Source organism: Grampus griseus (assembly GCF_964374135.1).
Source record: "Grampus griseus genome assembly, chromosome: 4".
Taxonomy (NCBI): domain Eukaryota; kingdom Metazoa; phylum Chordata; class Mammalia; order Artiodactyla; family Delphinidae; genus Grampus; species Grampus griseus.
The window spans coordinates 113569016-113591114 of record NC_138997.1 but is presented as its reverse complement, the minus strand read 5'-3'; the positions used below and the strand labels follow the sequence as shown (position 1 = coordinate 113591114).

General features: G+C 38.2%; 1 protein-coding gene across 3 annotated transcripts in view; it reads left to right on the top strand.

Moving 5' to 3' along the window:
- Positions 1-22099, top strand: part of COL25A1 (collagen type XXV alpha 1 chain) — a gene marked incomplete at both ends in the record, with an annotated part of 461173 nt that overhangs the window by 293820 nt on the left and 145254 nt on the right. For all 3 annotated transcript variants that reach the window (XM_082653474.1, XM_082653476.1, XM_082653475.1), the window contains 2 exons: positions 13597-13623; positions 13764-13790. In XM_082653474.1, coding sequence (XP_082509600.1) covers positions 13597-13623; positions 13764-13790 — 54 coding nt within the window. The remainder of the gene's footprint in view (positions 1-13596; positions 13624-13763; positions 13791-22099) is intronic.

Genomic DNA, 22099 nt, shown 5'->3' with positions numbered 1-22099 from the left:
TCGTGTAGAGATTACAATGGAAGAATGCTATTAGATAATAGGTAGAAAGATAGCTCCAGAAACGTTTTATTCTATCTTCTTTCTTTTGGATAGACCTCATTTAAACCTAGTTTAAACAATGGCTGAAGTGACTCAGTATTGAAAGTGTGGGGAGAGAGAAAATATATACTCTTTCTAAAAGCTTGGAGTCACAGGCAGGAGGGAGAAGACAGCCAAAACTATCTGCCCATGTTTGAGATGTGAGAAAAAAAGAAAATCTTTCATTGAACAGAGTTCATTTCGTCTTCAAGAGACTGTGCAAAGTTGTTTATTCCTTTTGCTGTTAACTCTTCTGGAACTAGTCATGAGTCCACAAATGAGAAATGGTAGTGACCTTGAAAGGCACAATTTCTAGCTGAAGTCAAACATATCCTTATAAGCATTCATTGGAAGCGTGTTGGACATACAGTTATCTGTGACTTTCTGATTGTCAACAGGCTATTCAGAGAATATTACTTTTGGCCCTGATGTCCTGTTAGAAACCTCTGTTGCAAGAAATCTGCTAATATATTTATTGGATACTTACCACATATAAGGTACAAAACTACACATTTGAATTAGTAAGAGAGGAGGGGAAGGGAAATACTATTTACAGAAGACCGTATGTTCTTTTAATTACTTCCTACTACTCCCGTATGAGCTAACTATTGTTTGTTCCATCTTACAGATGCAGAAACTGAGGCTCAGAGAGGTTAAGTGACCTGCCAAAGGTCCTATGTTTGTATACATTGAAGCCTCCAAAGTTAGCATTTGTTACATTTCCCTCTCTTACATATTGATCTCTTCCTGCCCTCAAGGGCCCTGGTAGTTTAGCATGAAGCATATGTCTTATACCTAGTGAGCACGAGCTAAGTTTTATAAAAGAGTTACAAGTGCTTTAGGAGTTCAAAACTAGGGAAGGAACATATCCAAAAGAGGGTCAGGTAAAGCTCAGGGAAGAGAGATCACTGAGATGAGCCATCAATGACTGGCAATAATGATAGTGGGATTGTAGAGGAGGCAAAGATGAGACTTTTACTGCAAGGACTAATGTTTCTTTCAGAAACTCAGATTCCTACTGTGTTTTTTTCCAAGTAGCTCCATAGCTCAGGTTGCCAGGTAAGAAGTTTCAAGAAAGTTGTGCTATCGTTATTCTAAGCAAAATGATAACTGATGACGTTTATTCAGCAGAAAGAATGGCATAAGCAAAGGTACAGAAAGTGAGGAGAGTGAGGGGCATTCTGACAACAGCTGGTATTCAAGGCTGACTGGCGGAGAGGATCCTTAAGGGAATAGAGGGAGAGGTGGCATGGGGGATAAAGCAGAAAAGGAAAGTTAGAAGCAGATAATAGAGGACTTTGGAATAAAGATGCAGACGTAGAGAATGGACTTGAGGACACGGGGAGGGGGAAGGGTAAGCTGGGACGAAGTGAGAGAGTGGCATGGACATATATACACTACCAAATGTAAAGTAGATAGCTAGTGGGAAGCAGCCACATAGCACAGGGAGATCAGCTCGGTGCTTTGTGTCCACCTAGAGGGGTGGGATAGGGAGGGTGGGAGGGAGACCCAAGAGGGAGGAGATATGGGGATGTATGTATATGTATAGCTGATTCACTTTGTTATAAAGCAGAAACTAACACACCATTGTAAAGCAATTGTACTCCAATAAAGAGTTTTTAAAAAAATAAAAAATAAATAAATAATAAAATGAGACAATAGAGGACTTTGGACACAAGCAGAAGCTAACACTTTATTTGGTAGGGATCAGAAGGGTGATCTAAACTAAATTTTTAATTATATAACTACTTCTTTGGGGAATTCTCAAGCTTATTTAAAAGGAAGAGAAAGTAGTGTCATAAACTGCCCTAGACCCCTCAACCAGCTTCAAGAATTATCCAAGACTAATCTTGTTTCATGAATCCCTTCCTCTCGTTTATTTTGTTTTGCTTTGTTTTTTTGATGATGTATATAAAAGCAAAACCTAGATATCATGTCATTGCATCTGCAAATACTGAAATATGAATCTCTAACTGATAAGACCTTTCTGTAACATACCCTTCACTTCATTATTGATTCTAATAAAATTAATAATAACTCTTTAAATATCATCATACCCAGTCTGTATTCAAATTTCCCCAATTATCTCAAAAATGTCTCTATAGAGGGTTTGAATCAAGATGTAAAGCCCACACTTGGAATTTAATTACTATAACTCTTCAGTCTCTTTTATTCTATAGTCATCTTCCTCCTCTTTTTATGTTTTCATGTCATCAGTTTTTTCAGGGCATTCATCCTATTTATAGAATGCCCCGCATTCTGGATTGGTCTGACTTCTTTATGGTGCTTTTGAACTTATTCTCTTATCTTCTGTTTTTCTTGTAAATATCTTTTGCAAGTTCTATTTAGAGGTTTGATTAGGTTCTGGTTCAATGTTCAGAAAGAGTCTCTTGTAAAGGTGTAATATGCTTCTTATTTCATCATACCAAGAGGCATAAAATATTTGGTTGATTGGCAGGTCAGTGGTACTGGCCTGCTTTCCCAAAACCTGTCACCTAATAGCTTTTGCATCCATGGAGGCTCATTGCCTATATCAACTTTCTCAGAGTGGATTACAAATGAGCCATTGATGTTTTTTGAGCTGAGGAATGATATGTTTAGAAATGCACTTTAGAAAACATAGCCTGCCAAAAGAATGTAAGAGGAAGTAGAGTAAAGGAAGACCAAAGATGCTTAGAGACTATTCTTGTTTTCCAGGCACAAGGGAACTAGCAACAAACATGGAAAGCTATATTCAAGGGATTTGGGGGAGAATGAATATAGGACTTGTCAATAGATCCTATTTACTGAATCAAACGTAACACTGAGCTTTTAGACTCGCAGGAGTAGCAGTGTGTTAAACAAAAATAGGGAAGTCAGAAGTCATGATTGGCTTGCAGTAGAAACTGAGAAGTTTGGTTGGAAAATGTTGAGTTTGAGCTGATGATGGCCTCTCTTGGCTTAGACATCTGGTGAGCAGTTGAGAATGCAGGATTGCAGCTTGGAAAAGAATTTAGGACATAATTCAGGTAATAGGTAAAGCCAAATAGTATATTTGATAGCTGATGAAGGGAGTAAAGTGAAAAGACAAAAGGTTTAGAAACAAATCTGGGCAATCTTGCCATTTATGGGCTTTGTCAACCCTCCCTCCTCAAAGCTGTGGTTTATTTAGTTTTAGTTTAGCCCAGGGTGACTCCCTTCCAGGGCCCCAGTGACCGGCTCAGCAGTTTCCCTTCCCATAGCTCAGCTTTCTTCTTCCTAATGGAAGGAAATGCCCTCAAGATCAATATGTATTTCAACTCATGTTACTTTATTTTTCCCAAACCTAGAATGTAAAAGTATGCCTTCTACTCTGCTACTTACTTTCTCTTCCCTCAAGTTCAATTTCCTTTCTTTCTGTGACCAGTCTATTACTTAGGGAAGTTCAATGGAGATGGTAAGAAGTCACGACCTTAGAAGGGGGGAATGGAGGGCAAAGGCAACTTTTCTTTCCTTTGACTTTAGGAGAGGGGGAATGAACATGTTTGCAGACCAAGGAGAAGAATCCAAGGGAACCGTAATGGGGTTTATTTTGTTTTATTTTATAACTCTTTATTGAAGTATACTTTATTTACAATGTTGTATTAATTTCTGCTGCACAGCAAAGCGATTCAGTTATACATATATATACAATTCTTTTATATATATATATTTTTTCTTTTCCATTATGGTTTATCATAGGATACTGAATATAGTTCTCTGGGCTATACAGTAGGGCCTTGTTGTTTATGCATTCGATATATAATAGCTGACATCTGCTAACCCCAAACTCTCACTCCATCCCTCCCCCAACCCCCTCCCCGCTGGCAACCACAAGTCTGTTCTCTATGTCCGTAAGTCTGTTTCTGTTTCATAGACAGGTTCATTTGTATCATATTTTAGATTCCACATATAAGTGATATCATATGGTATTTGTCTTTCTCTTTCTGACTTACTTCACTTAGTATGATAATCTCTAGTTGCAACCATGTTGCTGCAAATGGCATTATTTTGTTCTTTTTTATGGCTGAATAGTATTCCATTGTATATATGTACCACGTCTTCTTTGTCCATTCACCTGTCGATGGACATTTATGTTGTTTCCATGTCTTGGCTATTGTGAATAGTGCTGCTATGACCATAGGGGTGCTTGTATCTTTTTGGATTAGAGTTTTGTCCGGATTTTTGCCTAGGAGTGGGATTGATGGATCATTATGATAATTCTATTTTTAGTTTTCTGAGGAACCTCCATACTGTTTTCCATGATGACTGTACCAACTTACATTCCCACCAACAGTGTAGGAGGGTTCCCTTTTCTCTACATCCTCTCCAGCATTTGTTATTTGCAGAATTTTTAATGATGGCCATTCTGACCAGTGTGAGGTGATACCTCATTGTAGTTTTGATTTGCATTTCTCTAATAATTAGTGATGTTGAGCAGCTTTTCATGTGCCTCTTGGCCATTTGTATTTCTTCTTTGAGGAAATGTTTGTTTAGGTCTTCTTCTGCCCATTTTTTGATTTTTTTTTTTTTAACTGTTGAGTTGTATGAGCTATTTGTATATTTTGGAAATTAAGCTAAGAGAACTTGTTGAAGAGACAAGTGAGAACAGCAATGAAGAGCAGGGCGAGGGTGGGGAGAACAGGTATGATAGTCCCTTCACTCCCAGGAGAGAGGAGATGAAGATACAAGAAAATCTGGAGACGGAGAGTGTGGTAGATGTAGAAGCTTACATTAAAGCTTTTGCTCTGTTTAGTCATCAGCTGAGAATGAGGGAGATTGAGCTTCTAATTTACATAAGCAGCTCAGGAACCACAGAGGAACCCTGAGATTCAGGATCTCCCAGACTCATCTGACAGTTGTTTTTTCCATCCCTTCTGTGTATCTCGTTAGACTCAAAGGGGACATCCTACCCTCATCCCTGGATTGTATTCAGTTGCCCTGCACAAAATCAATATTGCTCTATGAGATACTACAAGTGAAGTCAAGAATCAAAGTGACCTTCAAACCAGGCTTTCTTAAATAGTCTGGGGAAAATTACTTGGGGACAGTATAGTAGGCAACATGAAGAAATAAATGATTGTAAATTAAACTCCAGGTTTAAAGATGGATGTTACCTCTGAATACCTTTGAATTATATTGAGGACACTAAGAGTATTATAGGATAGTTTACACCATTAGCTGTAAAATCACAGGGGCTACTATGGGCATTTAGAGAGCAAGTTGATACTTTCTTTCCACAAAAGGAATGTTTAGGATTCCAAGTCTTTCACCATGGAGTTCATTTTATTTGACCTCTTAAAAATAAGTTTAAAAAAAAAAGCAAAGTTAAACAAATAAAAAGTTTTAGCAATCTTTTAAAATATTTAGATGTAAGGAATGATTCTAGAAAGAAGGAACCTCTTGGTTATGATTGGCAGAAGCAGTAATTTGGCTGTCTTTGATTTGTATTGTGTTAGAAAAGAAAGCCAGAGTGAGCTTCCCTGATTCCTGCTGTTTTATAAGCCCTTAAGTCCATTGAGCTACATCAGCCTAACTTTCAAGAGTCCTTTTTTAATGTTTGGTTTTTCTAAATTTTCTTTTAGTGCTAGACCTCACTAATTGTTTCCTTATGACAGCTGCTTATGATTTAAGACTGATCTTGGGTACGTATAGTCCCTCGTTCAAGGCTCAGCTGACATCACAAAAGAACATATAGTTACCATCTTACTACAGAAAATGCCCAGAAAATAAGAGCTGTAAAAAGTAGCTTCTCAATAAGCGGGGCTGGTTTTGATATTTTAAATTTCTGTTTATACCGACCCCCTTTTCTGCTTGGTTTCTTTTAATCTTCAATGCAAAACAAAAGGTGTAAAGTCTGAAGCTATAAACCTGTTTATAGCTGTAATTCCCTTCCCTGGCTTAGCAGAGTTTGACACTATAATGAACACGGTTCTTCTGCAGCAACATTGAATCTGGTTCTTGTATATTTCTTTTATATGTTGCTGCTTTGAACACAGGAGAGTTTTATTGCATTCTTGTCTTTCTGGGTGTTTTGATTCAGCGAGAATTGATTACCTACTGTATGCTAGGGGCGACTAGGTAGTTCCAGGGCCTAAAGTTTAGTCTTGTTTAGTCATTAAAGTAGTATGATTAAAACAACAATTAAGTGTTTTTGTTTTGCTTTGTTTCATTTGGTAATATTTCCTGTACATTGAAGTAAACTATATTAAACCCACATATTCTTGAAATGTTTTCAACCTTCCACCTAATACATTTCTCACTGCATTGCCTTTTGATTTTAGGAAATCAATATGTTTACTTTCTTCATCCTCAGGTCAAGTATCTGAAAAAGAAATTTAATTTTATGTTTAGCATGGTTAAAATATTTAAAATATTGAGTGTGTGCTTCAAAATCATTACCATTAGTAGATCAGGCATTCTGCAAGTTGCTTTGTGGACAGTGTTTCATTTAAGCAAAGAGTAAGCATTGTTTTCCCCATTTTTCAGATGAAGGAACTGAGGCTCAAATTAATCTGCTAAAGATCACACAGGTGATCACAACCAGGATTTCAGTCTGGATCTGTTTGATTCTAAACCTTGAGCTCTTAATCACCAAGATAATTTATGTATTTTATTTTAAAATAATTCCCCCAAATTATACTTTCCTTTTTATTTTTTACTCTTTTCTGTAGCATTTGAAAAGAAATTATACAGAAGCACACACACACACACACACACACACACACACACACACACACACACACACACTGATCTATACTTATGTATAGGAACTCGTACATTTTCACGTTACGTTTTCCATAAAAAGCTTTAAATTTACACATTACTAGCTGAAGTTATTTGCAAAGTTGGAAGTCTGTGAAACAAACAAACAAAAAAATTGGTGATTTGAGAAAGAAATGTCCCTAAAAATATATTATGCCAGTAAAGCGGAAAATGATATATATGAGTTCAAGGTTGAGGCATACACTTGGAAGAACACGTGTTCACATTTTAGTCAGAGGTGAACCTATGCTAACTGCAATTTATTCAGAAGCAAGGTAGATTTATCCACATGTAAATAGCTAGGGTCCCTATTTTTCCACTAAGTAGTAGATTTTTCCATTGCTAATACTATTTGCAGTATGATTTTGTGCAGTTTCAGATACATGCTAAGAACCAAGGTACCAAATTCAGGTTCATCGTGCCTATATGATTTGAGTATCTATCTCATTGGCACAATGGGCCAAGTTAATGATACAGTCAGGGACGTATCTTGCCATCAGTAGAACTGAGGCTTCTATCCTACTGTTCAAGGGAACATTGGATACTTTGTGTTTCCTTCCTCCCTGGGAGACTGTGAATATTGATAAAGTAATGTTTGCAAGGGTGCCTGAGCACACAGACATCAGACATGCAGTGGCTACTGAGGTTGTGCTGTGCTTCTAGAGAATGGCCATGCAGCAGACCCTGTCTTCTTTATCCTTAAAAGATTAAGGAAATTATGGCTTTTAAAATATAGTAATTCCATGTTAAGTTTACAGTTTAAAAAGTAGAGGAAAGGAATGTACTTTGTTCATAAATTAACATTAGAAGAAGGATGGCTTCTGCATGGTGGCAGCACAGTATGGCCGCCATATTATATTATCACCCATGCTCCTTTTACCTAACAGTGATGATAGAGAATTCTCTCTCTCTCTCAGCTATTTCTGATTAGGTCAGCCAAATCTGCTAATACTCTGCTTGGATTTGAAAAACATCCCTAAAACTAGATTTCACACTTTATATGGTTCACTTGGCTCTGGAGCTGCTGTGTTTATCAGGATTGAATCAGCTTAGGCCAGCACTTTTCTTCAAATGCACTAAATTGTGAACTTCAAGTGAACAGAACTTCTTCAACCATGTTGATGATCTGTCAATGGCCTCCATGTCCAATCAGTTAACTTTGCTGTTGGTTCTGCCTCAGAAATTTCTCGTAAATCTATAACTTCCTGTGTCCTGATTGTCGTGATCTTAATTCAGATCTTTGCCATCTCTCCCTTGGACCAAGGCAACAACTTCCTGAGAAGAATAGCATTCCATACTCTCTGAGTTCCATAAGGCACACTTGATCTCGGCACCCCCTTGTAAAATCGATGACAGAATCCAGCCCAGGGACCTGGGTATTGTTAGCCGGTCTTCCCAAATCTCTTTCTTGCTATTCCCCATCTCCACTCTCCACACCACATATGTTCTTACCACTCTGAACTCCTCATCCGATGGCAGGATGTCCTCTCACACGTCTGCACATTCATCCCTTCTGCCTGAACAGCCTCACTCCTCCCCAGTTCCCCTTATCCCGGCCAACTTTCAAGAGCCAGTTCCAATGTTATCTTTTTAATTCCTGCTCTCCTACCTTCATTCCTCTCTGTACTCCTACAACACAGCATTTATTTCACTAGTTATAATTATATTTACACGTCCATCCTCCAGACTCAGAGCACATTGTCTGGCTGATAGTTGGCCATAGATGCTTAGAATATGAAACTTGCATTTCCTCATAATTCTACAGGAATGCAGAGATTCATCAGAACAAGAATTGTTATATTTCAAAAATACAAATGACCTACACTTCTCTGGGATAGAAACCGTAACTTCATTCATATTTCAGCAGATCTGGCTGTCAGGACTTTCCAGGGTTTACTCCCTTTCCATTTTTCTGCCTTTAGCGGAATTTAATTTTGTTTTCATGATTGCCGTCTTGTAAAAATCATTCCCTTTTTAGCTGTTGCCAGTTCAAAGTAGACAAAATTTACAGTTCTAGTGAGTAAAAGTCCTTTATTGGGCCATCCAACCCCTATGACTATATCTGTCTTTTCCAGCTATATTTCAATTACTTTTATGTAGATTGAAATCCAGTATTTTCCTGAATCTCATTTATTGTTCCTCTTATTCCTGTGCTTTTAATTTGGTTTTTATCATTTAATTGAAATAGATAATAGTGCATGGAAAAAGAGCTAAAACCTTAGCTGTTTGGATAGAAATAGAATTCAGGAGACTAAAATTATTATAGGCCCACATTAAAGTCTTGATACAAATAGGTTGCTACTAAGTTCTGTATTTGAATAGGAGCTAATTTGAAGTTTGCCACTGAAATTTATAAATACTTTGGTAGTAAATTAATAACACTTTAACAACTCTCTAAAAGAAACTCTCCAACTACTAACAACACTAATAATAAAGATGTTGTTAGCACCTTTGAAATTTATGTAATTAGAGCTAATTATGTAAAACTAATTAGAAAGGTCATTTCAAGTATTCTTATTTATTTATTAAAGTGGACATTATAAAAGATCTGACTCCAACATACCAGACCAGACCAGAAGGACAGGAGTCCGAAAAGAAGCCTCATATGAGGCTGTGACTCACTATTCAGTTAATTGTGACCAGTAATTTTACCATATTTCCTTCCCATTGACCTCAACCTTGTTTTAGCAACAGGCTTTTACCTTCAAATAGTTAACAACCAGCCACTGATACTGATACCTGGACAACTTATATGTCCACTGAATATTAGATCGTTAACTTGGTGTAGTTGGAAGCAGCAAAATGCCAGTGGAAAATACTCTCTGATTCAAATAATTCATTAATTTGTATTGCTGCCTATCCTGTAGTTAATACCAGAGAGTTTTGTTTGGCTTTACTCTAAAGACAAAAGAAAAATAACTTCAATCATGCCCTAGCTTTAATTTTAAAAGTTAATAATCAAAGAAACCTTTCTTTCGATTGTAATGTTTTGACTTTAAAAAGAATCATGGCTCCAAAATTTTGAAATACTATCTGTGCTTAGTAAGGTAGCTCACGTTTTTCTACATATTTAACCCATGTTTGCAGTGAAAGGGTCCAGCCTAGAAATAAGAGTGGGATTTTACTCAGAGCAGAAGAAAACACCTGCCATTAAACCCGAGAGCACAAGTGGGGCCTGGAGTGTCCGAAGCAGCCGCCACAGCTGTGGATGGAGGTTGACCTCTGCTTCGGTTCTGCATTGAGCTGGCAGGTGCCAGGACGCCATTCTGTCTACTCAAAAATACCCCCTTTTGAAGCAGCAGTATTCATTACTCAATTGTAAATGCAAATTTTCATGTGTTCATGAATTAAGCATCCTTGCTTATGGCAAGCTGTCTAAAGAGCTCTAGAGGACACATGTGGCTTTAGCATTAGTAATTGGACTTTGGGGAAAAGACTCATCTCTGTTCCCCACTGTAAAATAATTTCACAAAAGTTTTGACCTCAAACATGCCGTATCACCTAACAAGGTCCCTTTGGGGGACTGGTACAATGAGAGCCTTGCCCTCTGAAATCTCACAAGCAAAAGCAAACTAAACTTTAAAGAGGAAAAGCTTTTGATGGGCGTAGGGGAGAGGGGCTGGGGACAAGTCCACAGTAATTGTAAGTGACCTTACAGTAGCTGGATTTTCTAGGGGTCATTTTTCTTAACACCAGTATAGGAGAAGTGTTTGACTTTGGCAACAGGCTATTTAGCTTTTCTAGAACAGCCTGTTTAGCTTTTCTAAATCAGCATGTCACACCATATCCTCTACCAGTGCTTAGAACATTGCCACGCTCTTTATAGGCATCCACCAAATGTATATAAAGATCTAATTAGAGTTAAACATGCTACTTAATTAAATCAAGACCAGAATCTCCACTGCATTTCTTAACTTGATGGTAGGTGTCCTCTCATTCTTTTCTTTGGGTTGACTCTGCCCCACCAAAAATAAAATCCTACTTGTAGAGCATTAGTGAGCATTTTGTGCGTGTCAAGAATGACCAATAAATTTCTTAAACTTAATTTTACAGAGGTACACAGACTGTACTCATGACTCACTACTTGATTCGCTGAAAACATTAAGAAAAATGTTCTTAAAATAGCTCCCCTTTTTAGTGGCAAAATTATTTGGGGAGTTAAGAAAGAAAAGGATTTGTTTAGTTGATTCCATTATCTTGGCCCCCTCTCCCTCTCCCAGATGCTCTACAATTCCTCTTTCCTGCATTTTGAACTTGAGATGTTGAGGCCACTGTCCATGATACTATGAAAAAGGCAATTGGGGAAATTCCCTGGCGGGCCAGTGGTTAGAACTCCGTGCTTCCACAGCAGGGGGCATGTTTGATCCCTGGTTGGGGAAATAAGATCCTGCAAGCTGTGTCTCGGCCAAAAGAAAAAAAAAGAAAAGAAAGAAAGAAAAAAAAGAAAAAGGCAATTGGGAGGCATTCAAGAGGGCACCTGTTGAAAGCAGGCACCAGATACATGGCTGTCAGTCTTCCTGAGAATCTAGTTCTAGAGCTGTGCCCTAACACTTAGCATCTCGATCCACTGCATTTAAAGTCACACAGACTAGCTTAAAGTCCTGGCTAACTCACTTACAAGAGGCGTAACCTTGATAATCTTTGAGTTTTATTTCTGACATCTGTAAAAGAAATATCATAAAACTTTGCTCATTAGGTTGGGAGAAGATTAAATGCAGTAACAGGTCAAAGTTCTTTGTTGATGGTAAAATATACAAAATATAAGACATGATGTTCCTGTTATTGTTAATGTCATGATAACCTCACAGCTGTTAAAATTGCTGCAACTGAGAATGGGAATTTGGTACAGCTCCTCTGCAACTGGTGTTTAGCAGCAGGTATCTTGGTAGGTGGAGCATTCTTACATTCCCACCTGAATTGAGATAGCAGTCCCCACTGGGACCTCAGAAGGGGTACTTTGTTAGGACCTTGGCTTTACTCCTGTCTAGACTTGTCCTTGTCTCCCAACCCTGCTAAAAAGGAAGGTGAGAGATTGAAGGTAACTCTGAAATGCTCCACTTCTGCAGGTGGGCTGAGCCCTGAGACATGACTTCATCTTTAAGAGCTAGGAAAAAAAAATACTGATGCCTCTAGAATTCATGTTTCCTGCTAGTATTTTTGTTCAAAAGTAAAGAAAATCTCAGTGTGGCTTAAGAATAGACAACTGTCCAACAAAATAGAAATTTCCTAAAAGACCCACATATATATGGTCATCTGATTTATGACAAAGGTAACACTGTACTGTGATGGGGAAAAGAGGCATTTTCAATAAATGGTATTGGGTTAATTTGATATCCACACGGGGAAAAAAAGCATCTTGACTTTAACCTCACGTCATTCACAAAATCAGTTCTCCATGAATTCAGATCTAGATATGAAAGATAAAATAATAAAGCTTTTGGCTTTTAGAACAAACATAGAAGAACCTCTTTATGACCTTGAAGGAGGCAAAGATTTCTTAAGTGGAACAATAAAAGAGATAATCATAAAGAGAAAAAATGTTAAATTGAGTTTAAGAACTTCTATTCATCAAAAACATCTTTAAGAGAATGTAAACACAATATGCAGCGTGGGAGAATATGTTTGCAATAAATATATCCTTTTCTGACAAAAGACTCAAATTCAGAGTGTGTAAAGAACTCCTATCTGTCTATCTATCTGTCTATCTGTCAATACAATGTATAATATGTAAAGAACTCTAGCAAATAATAGGAGAACTCAATAGAAAATGATGTGAACAGACACTTTATGGGCTAGGATGCAAAATGGCCAATACATTTATTAAAAGGAGTTCAACTTAATTACTGGAGAAGTACAAATTAAAACACTGTGTGAAACTACCACACCTCCCACCGGAATGTCTAAAATGAAAAAGATGGAAAATACCAAGTATTGGTGATGATATAGAGGAACTGAAAATTCTCATACATTGCTGATGGAAGTGTAATTGTTAACCACATTGAAAAACTATTTGGCAATATCTACTAACTAATAATCCAAATGTATGTATTGTCTAGAATGTAACAATTCCACTCCTAGATATACACCCAACAGAAATGTATTCAATTTTTCACCGAAAGACATATACTAGGATGTTTATTGCAGCACTATTTGTAATAACCAAGACCCAAAAACTCCTGGAAGCAAATGGACATTAACAGTAGGATAAATAAATAAATAATTGTTTATTCACACAGTGGAATATTATAAATCAGTAAAAAACAAACAATCTACAACTACACACAAAATTTTGCATGAATTTCACACACACTAAGAAAAGAGGCTAAACACATAATGGATGATTCTATTTATATAAGTACATTTATATAAAAAGCAGGTAAACTAATCTATTCTGCCAGAGGTCAGAATAGTGATTACTGTTGGTGGCAAGCAGTAACAAGGAACATCACAACAGGGGCTGCTGGGTTCCTTTAGCTGGGTTCTACTTTCAGTAGGTGTGTTTAGTTTATGAAAATTTACTCAGCATATTATATACTTATGATATGTATACTTTCCTGTTTATGTATATAATACCATTTTCACATTCTAACCATATTACAAGTATAGTTTAGAACATAAAATTCCTTGAGAAACCTCACTGACAGGTACAACTCTGTGCCCTTTGCATGAATCTTGTGACTAACCCTAGCCTATCTATTTAAGCTACAATATATTTTGAAATTTATTTAAAGTATGGTTTTTTTCTCTTTATTTCAGGGCCCTCCTGGTCCAAAAGGTGATAAGGTAAGAAAATGTGTAGCAGGAACAAATTAACTTAGTGGAAATCCATACAGGCGTGACTTTACTATGTTACATTTAGATCTTTTTAATGAGCATCTACAGACTTTGTTCTAAAACTATCTTCTCATTTTCCTACTCTACAGGGAGAACAGGGTGATCAGGGACCTCGGGTAAGTTATACTCTTCCAATCCTGGGCAGAAAATTATTAATAGTTTTCAGCTCCAAACTCATTGAATTAAAGTATCCCTGGCTTCATAACTGCCTTGGTGTCATGTGGTTTAGTAATGGCTGACAAAAATACCATACCACTTACAACTGAAATAGCCTTAATTGTAACTAATGTTTGTATCTTGTTGCATTATCTTAACTTGATACCTGTAAATAGGACACTCTACAATAATGATTCCTACTGATTAAGGGCCAGAATCACTACTGAAAGTCAGCAACCACCACCCTTCCATTGACTATTGGGTCCTTCAGATTTGTATATGTTGTTTTGTAATATAGAGGCCATGTGGATTCCTATTGAATTTGGCCTTTTTCTGCAGTTAAACTTTATGTAATATTGCATAAATATGTTGTATTAGAGATGAAAATATTAATGCATTTTCTGTTTTTGTTCATCGTAAGTTTGAATAATACTTATTTGAATTTCTTATTCTTTATAGATTTTTAAGCAGATAAAAGGTGTAATATAAGTTAACATTCCAGGGAGGAGGGGCATTCTTTTATTCTTCTCAAATGTGGCTCCTTTAACCATTATAAGACAATGGTGAATGCTTTGTTGTTACCTTGGTAGTGCCAAGTCCTCTGCTTCACATCTGTGCCTTATTACCCAAATGTTCAGACATGCTGTTCCAATGATGTAGTGGCTCCGTGCAGACATACCTCTCGATTTTCTCGTGTCACTATGCACAAAAGCGAGTACTTGGTTGAAGAGAGTCATTTCTTACAGTGGAAAAGCACATTTCAAACTTTCAGGTTGAAAACAGACACTGTGTAGGTTTTTTGTAAAATGCAGTCTGTGAAGTTAATTATTGAATTCATTTTCACCGCAGTAGAGGTTTTATTGCAAAAGATGTAGTCAATGCAAACTTGAAAGGTTTGTAGTCTTGTCCCTCCTGTTTATTAAACTAGGTGAAAATTATGCCATGATTTACTTTCCTTCCTATTCTTCTGCCATTTCTTCATATAGAGATAATGACTATGTCTCAGCATAGTCACCATGGCAGTTATTCTACCTGATGACCAGCTCAAAGTTTATCTTAATGGTCAAGGAGATTAAACATCATGATATCTGTCATGGATGTGAATGGAATAAATTTCTCATAACCCTAAACGATTAGAATGTAGCCACTTGCTCCGTATGTGGTGATTATTTCACATGGCATGTCTCCATGTATTGTGTATTCTTTCTTTCTACATGCAATATCAAAATCACTCAACTTGCCCTTTCCAGGTAAGAGGGAAACTGTTTCTATTCTGAGAAATCTTCTTTTGGCAAAGGAAGTGAAAGGGTGGTTCACAGCTTAGCTGTCATCAGTGTGCACACAGCCCTCAGTTTCAAGAAGGTGTGTTGGCTTTCATCGTTTCAAAAAGTGATGATTGATTATAAAGCTAGGCCAAATTTTCAGGAGGAAACCCGAAACCATGTGAAATTCACCTTGTTTCATGTTGCATTACAAACTAAGACTTGGACCAGGTTCCTTGCAAGTGTGGCCAAAGTTCATGAACTACTTTGACAACCCAGACGGCCTTTCATACAGATTGCAGCCAGTTTTCACACTGACTGGGGCCAAGTTTCACACGATTCAGGGGCCACTTAGCATTTTAGCTGGAAAGTGGTAAAAATTGATCCCATTTTCATTTGGATTTTGCTTTGTATTGAAGGAATTTGGATTGAATTCATAATGTAGGATGAATCTCTATGGATAAAAATTTAAATGTCCTAGGAAGTATACATGAATGTGAGCATGAGAACTTACCGAATTGCCTGTCTTTTCTCAGATTCCTAATTTAAAAACAAGGCAGGTCACATTCAGTGATCTTAGAATTTTAATATAAGTAGTGTCAGCTACCTATTAGGAAATTCACATATCAAGATGGCAAAATGAAGATTTTACATTTCCAGAAAAATCAAAAGTTAGTTAGAACTGGAAAAGTCTTCAATTTTAATGAAAATTAATTTTACCCACATCCTCTTTGGGCACACTGTTCCAGCTGATGCTGACAGAGGCTCTCTTTTTTCAAACGTAGATCTTTGTATTTGAATACCATTTCCATTTTCATCCTATCATAGATTTTTGAAATCCACGTTTTACCATTTTTTCCAAGTAATTTATTTCTTTCCATAATTAACTTAACAATATGAACTTACATCACTTTAGTTCTTTGTTAACTGACTTTCCACTGGGATCTATGCTGTTTTCTTGAACATGAGGTCCTTTTCTTTTCGTTTCTTTTTTGTTTTGTTTTTGGCTCACCAAGTGCCAGACAGGAATATATTAAGCCATATTATGTGAATCAAAGCAGGAAAAATTTGAAGATAAAATGCAAATTAAGAAGGTGAAACTATCTTGAAACACTTGGGCATATATTTATCAACATATATTGAGCGTCTACCATGTTCAAGGTACCCTACTTAATACTATAGAGACTATAAATGGGTCCACTTGCCTCTCTCCTCTACTATCAGCAAATTCAACCTATTCTCATCTCATGTTCTTGATCACTGCAGTAGTCTTCCAATTAATCTTGCTTCCACTCCTACCGTGTACAATCCATTGCCTAAACAGCAACCAGAGACCGTTTTATGCTGTAAATTAGATTATGTTTCTCCCTGTTTTAAACGTTAAGATGAAATCCAGATCACTTTGCTTGGCCTCCAAGATCTGGCCCTTGCTTACCTCTATAACCTCATCTCGAACTAGTCTTCCCCTCCACCCACTGTGCTCCAGCCACTCTGTCATCCACGTGTTCTTTAAACACAGCACACTCCCGACTTGATGACTTTCTATTTGCTCTTTTCTGGTCTTGTGATTGGGTTCTTCTTATCATTGAGATTTTTCTCTCAAATACCTCTTTGGGGAGAACTTCCCTAACTACCCAATCTAAATCTGAGATTATCCTATTTTGTTTATTTACTTAGTTGCTTCTTATCTGTAAAACATGCCTCTCCTTAAAACAAAAACTCCATGAGAGCAAGGACTTCTATCTGTCTTGTTCATACCTCCCGTCACCAGAACAGTAAGGACTTAATGAATATTTGTTCAATGTTAGAATAATATATTATCTCATCATTACTGCCCTCAAGCAGCTGATAATCTCATGGGTGCCTGAATAAGAAAACGATGTGGTTTTATGTTATATGCCTTAAATAGCCGTACTAAGAGATGCTAGATAATTGAACATTCTTCCATTTTAAAAAATAACTGCAGAAAAGGTGACACTTGAGCTAGGACTTGATACATGGGTAATCTTTAAAAGCTTAGATGAAGAGCAAGACATTAAATATTCCAGGAAGAAGAAATAGTTCATACAATATTATACAAGCAGGAAATGACAGGATTCATTTGAGGAAAAATAATATTCCATTTGCCAAGGGAATAGGTTAAATATGGAAAGATTGTATCATATAAGGCTGAAATTTTTTTATTGAAATTACATCATGGAGCATTTTGAATGTCTAGTGTGGTGGGCAATAAGGAACCACTGAAGAGTTTTGGGTATATCATTTGCTATATATTACCACTAGACTATTTAGTGTAATTACCAATTTTTTGTTTTTCTTTTCCTGAATCCCAGAGAAGGGAGGAGCCTGGGATTCTGTTGGATTTTTTTTTTTTTTTTGGTTCTTTTTGCCTGCGCCTGTGTGGCATGTGGGATCTTAGTTCCCTGACCATGGATGGAACCTGTGTCCCCTGCATTGGGAGTGCAGAGTCTTAACCACTGGACTACCAAGGAAGTCCACCAGATGTTCTTTATGAAAATGTGTAAGGTAATAGTGTCCAGTATGGAAAGAAATTGGAAGAGACTGAAAGCATGGAGACCAAGTAGACCAGGAAACTATGTCAATCATCTAGACAAGGTCATAAAAGTCTGGACTATGAGAATAATGTCCAGTCCTCAGTGGAGAGATGAGCAGAGGGGATGGTCTGGCTCAGTCTGGAACATCAGGTATCATTGGAGGTACAGGGCCACACTGAGCAGAAAGTTCAGTATCAGAATGAGAAGCTCAATAGTGGAGAGGGGCTAAGTTGGTGAGCCAAAGCCAAAATTCCAAAGGGGTCACCAGAATATTGGAGAAAGCTGTATGTTTGCAATGGGATTCAAAAGGAAAGTTGCATCATGTCATCAATAGGGTTTGCCACAAGCACCAAGCAAAAACCTGGGCAGACAAAGAGGGAAAACCAGGGTTGATACTAGTAGAGGAGAAATGGATAAAAGTGAAGTCTTGAAGCAGAAGGTGAGAGATGAATTTGATCTACATTGGGTTTACATCCAAAATCTGTGACCATGGCTAAAGTTGTGATCATGTTAAACTTTTAACAAAAGAAGAAGAGAAGCAGTCAGGTAGTCAAATTAAAAGGTACTGAGGGGGCTTCCCTGGTGGCGCAGTGGTTGAGAGTCCGCCTGCCGATGCAGGGGACACGGGTTTGTGCCCTGGTCTGGGAAGATCCCACATGCCACGGAGCGGTTAGGCCCATGAGCCATGGCCGCTGAGCCTGCGCGTCCGGGGCCTGTGCTCCACAACGGGAGAGGCCACAACAGTGAGAGGCCCGCATACCACAAAAAAAACAAAAACAAAACAAAACAAAACAAAAAGGTACTGAGGTGAAAATTTAATACAAGTCTTATAGCTAATTGGATGTAAGGGCTGAAGTTGAAAGAGAAGGTAAAGCTAGAGGTGAGGTTTCTGGCTTGACTCCTTGATAACGTTGGCCAGAAAAGAGTCAGTAGGATAAATGATAAGTTGAATCGTAGTTATGCTGAATTTGCGATCTTGATGAATTATTCCATTGGAATAATGTAGCAAGCAGTTGGAAATATGAGACTAGAATTCTGAGGTGGTGTTGCAGCTGGAGGTAACAGCTACGTAGCCGAACACCCCCAGAGCAAGAATTGAGACCCCAGGGAGCAAAGTGGAGGGTGAAAGAGTGAACATAGAGGCACTTTAGAAATATCCACACTGGGGCTTCCCTGGTGGTACAGTGGTTGAGAATCCGACTGCCGATGCAGGGGATACGGGTTCAAGCCCTGGTCCGGGAAGATCCCACATGCCACGGAGCAACTAAGCCCGTGTGCCACAACTACTGAGCCTGCGCTCTAGAGCCCACGAGCCACAACTACTGAGCCCTCGAGGCACAACTACTGAAGCCCACACGCCAAGAGCCCGTGCTCCACACCAAGAGAATCCACCCCAATGAGAAGCACACGCTCCACAAGGAAGAGTAGCCCCCGCTTGCTGCAACTAGAGAAAGCCTTTGAGCAGCAACGAAGACCCAGTGCAGCCAAAAATAAATAAATCAAATAAATTAGTTTTTTTAAAAAAATCTTTGGAAAAAAAAAGGAAATATCCACCCTGAGGGAGTGGGCTGAAAAGGAGCATTGGAAGAAGAGAGTGAGCACTCAAAAGAAAAACCAGGACATGCAATGTTTGAACAGTAGGCAGAACTACTTTATTTATTTATTCATTTATTTTTGGCTGCATTGGGTCTTCATTGCTGCGTGCGGGCTTTCTCTAGTTGCGATGAGCGGGGGCTACTCTTCCTTGCGGTGCGCGGGCTTCTGATTTTGGTGGCTTCTCTTGTTGCGGAGCACGGGCTCTAGGTGCGTGGGCTTCAGTAGTTGTGGCACGCAGGCTCAGTAGTTGTGGAGCCCGGGCTTAGTTGCTCCGCGGCATGTGGGATCCTCCCGGGCCAGGGCTTGAACCCGTGTCCCCTGCACTGGCAGGCAGATTCCCAACCACTGCGCCACCAGGGAAGTCCCCTAGAACTACTTAAAAAAAAAAAAGTGAGGGTGGCCCACAAAACATTCTTAATTAAAAGAAAGCCACAGGGATGAGATCTATAAAAAAAACTTTTGGATTTGGTGTTCTGGAATCTTGGGATTGTAAGAGGATGCATTTTGTTCAGTAGTGAGAGGGAAAGTCAGATTTCAAGAAGTTAAAAGTAAATAGTAGGAAAGTTGACTACCTTTGAATGCTGTTGATGGTATATGATTTAATGCAGAAGAAACGGCTAACTTTTTTGGCATGAGCTTTATGTCAGGATACATTGAACTAATTTCAAGCCTACAATTTTAGGTATAATACAATAACCATCGATATCATTTGGTTTTCTTCTACAAGACACTGAGGGTTAGATTTCCACAGATGGATGCATCCTGACATTAGAATTGCACTTCCCTCCTTGATTCCTGGGGAGACGTCATTACAGATTTGCTCTTAACCTTCAATTCATTTTTACAGTCAAACATTGCACCTCAGCAGTTAGGCCTTTCGGCTATATGGTTAGGAGGGTGCTTTTTCTGTGCTGTCAGCTACCATGCCCATGCTCAGTTTTCTTCATTTCATCGTCATAGGTTTGTATTACAGAGTTTTGAGGCTAAGCCTTTACTCTGTATTCAAGCGGAGATTGAAGACCCGCCGTAAGGGAGTTGTAGGGGGATTCCTAGACTGAACGAAAGTTGGACTGAGAAATGATACCTCATGAAATAATTACAGTTGCTCATTACTTAGAGTCGTACAGCTTGCAGGACACCTTTCTAGGCAAGATACACATATCCTCTCTAAGCCTTACTACAGTTCAGCAAAGTAGATTATCAGGGAAAAAAGTATAGGAAAAGTGAACACAATAGAGTGAGATGATTATATCCACATGGGCTGGAGTCAGGCTGGATAAGGATCAATTCTAACTGCCACTGTCTCCATGGTTATGAGAAGGATTAAATAAAATAATGTATGAAAAATCTATAATAAGCCCTCAACAGATCATAGTTGATTATTCTCCTCAAGTTTCACATGAAGAATCTGGGGTAAAGTAAATTGCCCAGTTCACATGATTTGTTAAGTGGTAGGAATGGGATTCAAACCCAGCTCTCTCAGCCTCTGGTTTGTGCTCCTCCCACTGGGTCACGCTGCTTCCCTATCAATAAAGTAGTTGGTATAGCCATCAACCTCAATGTGAAACAATAGAGTTTACCAAAATATCCATGGCTCAATTTATAACATCAATAATAATGATAAATAATTTTTATTGAGTTCTTAAAATATGCCAACCACTCTGTGAAGATATGTATTATTTCAACAACTCTATAAAATAGTTACTTTTATTATTTCCATTTAATAGATGAGGAAACCAAGATTCAGAAAGTTTAAATATTTCATCTAAGCAAACAGAGCCAGCCAGTGGCAGAGCCAGGATTTAAGCCTCAGTACTCACAAACTACATTTTCCATGTATCCTCAAAAATAACTCAAAAGTGATTTAATAGCACAAATTTTAATATGACCTTTTTTTTTTTTCTGATGAGGATTGAGCTCACACAGATTAAGTGACTTGATCTAGTTCTTTCACACACATCTACCAAAAGACAGTGCTGGGACTCAAACACAAATGTCAATTTCTGCCCTCTTTCCACAATGCCAAGCTGCCTTCAAATGGTTGCTAGGACTCTTTTCAGCTTTAAGAGTCCATGCCTTTGTGAATCAGCTTGAAAATGTTGGGGAGCACAAATGAAAACAGGTGCATCTTTTTCCTTTGCAAGCATGACAGTCACAGTCTTTACAATTCATGCACTCACAACCTTCCAAAAACCAAAGAATGGACGAATGCCACTTAGCAACAGCCTAGAATCTCTCCTCATGGAGCATAGGGAGGCAGGGCAATGCTGACCCTTGTCCAAGGCACGTCAGGATACCCAGTAAGCTTGCTGTGATACAATTTCACTTCTCAGCTCAAGGGCACCATTTTGAAAATTGTATAATAGCAAGATCCCTGTGTATTTGCTCTTAGTGCCTTTTTTCTTCAGGATAACCAAATGAATGAAGTCTGTGTTCCTCAATTCATAATGCAGTGCTTACATGTTCTACAAGCTATTTTGTTGATTCTGGTTTTATTCTGAGCTTCTCTTTGCAAAAGAGATTGAGTTATATTTCTTGATCAGTAGCCGAACCTGAATGTCAAGTGTAAAAGACTCAGGACTCTCCAGGATTTTCCCATTGTCGTCTGCACACCCTACTACTACCCCTCTCTCCTTCATTATTAAAGAGGGCTTGTTGCCCAGTTCATTAGGGCCTCTGCCCTCATCATGAACCACAGCCCTGGGCTTTGATGTTAATGACTCATTTCTTTTCTCTATCTTAGTGACTTAAAAACATAGCCTTAAACATAAGCAAAGCTATTTTAATGTTTAATACTGTCTTTTTAAATTAAGGTATTATGTTGTTATGAAATTGTGGTAAATTTGTTAGTCCAAC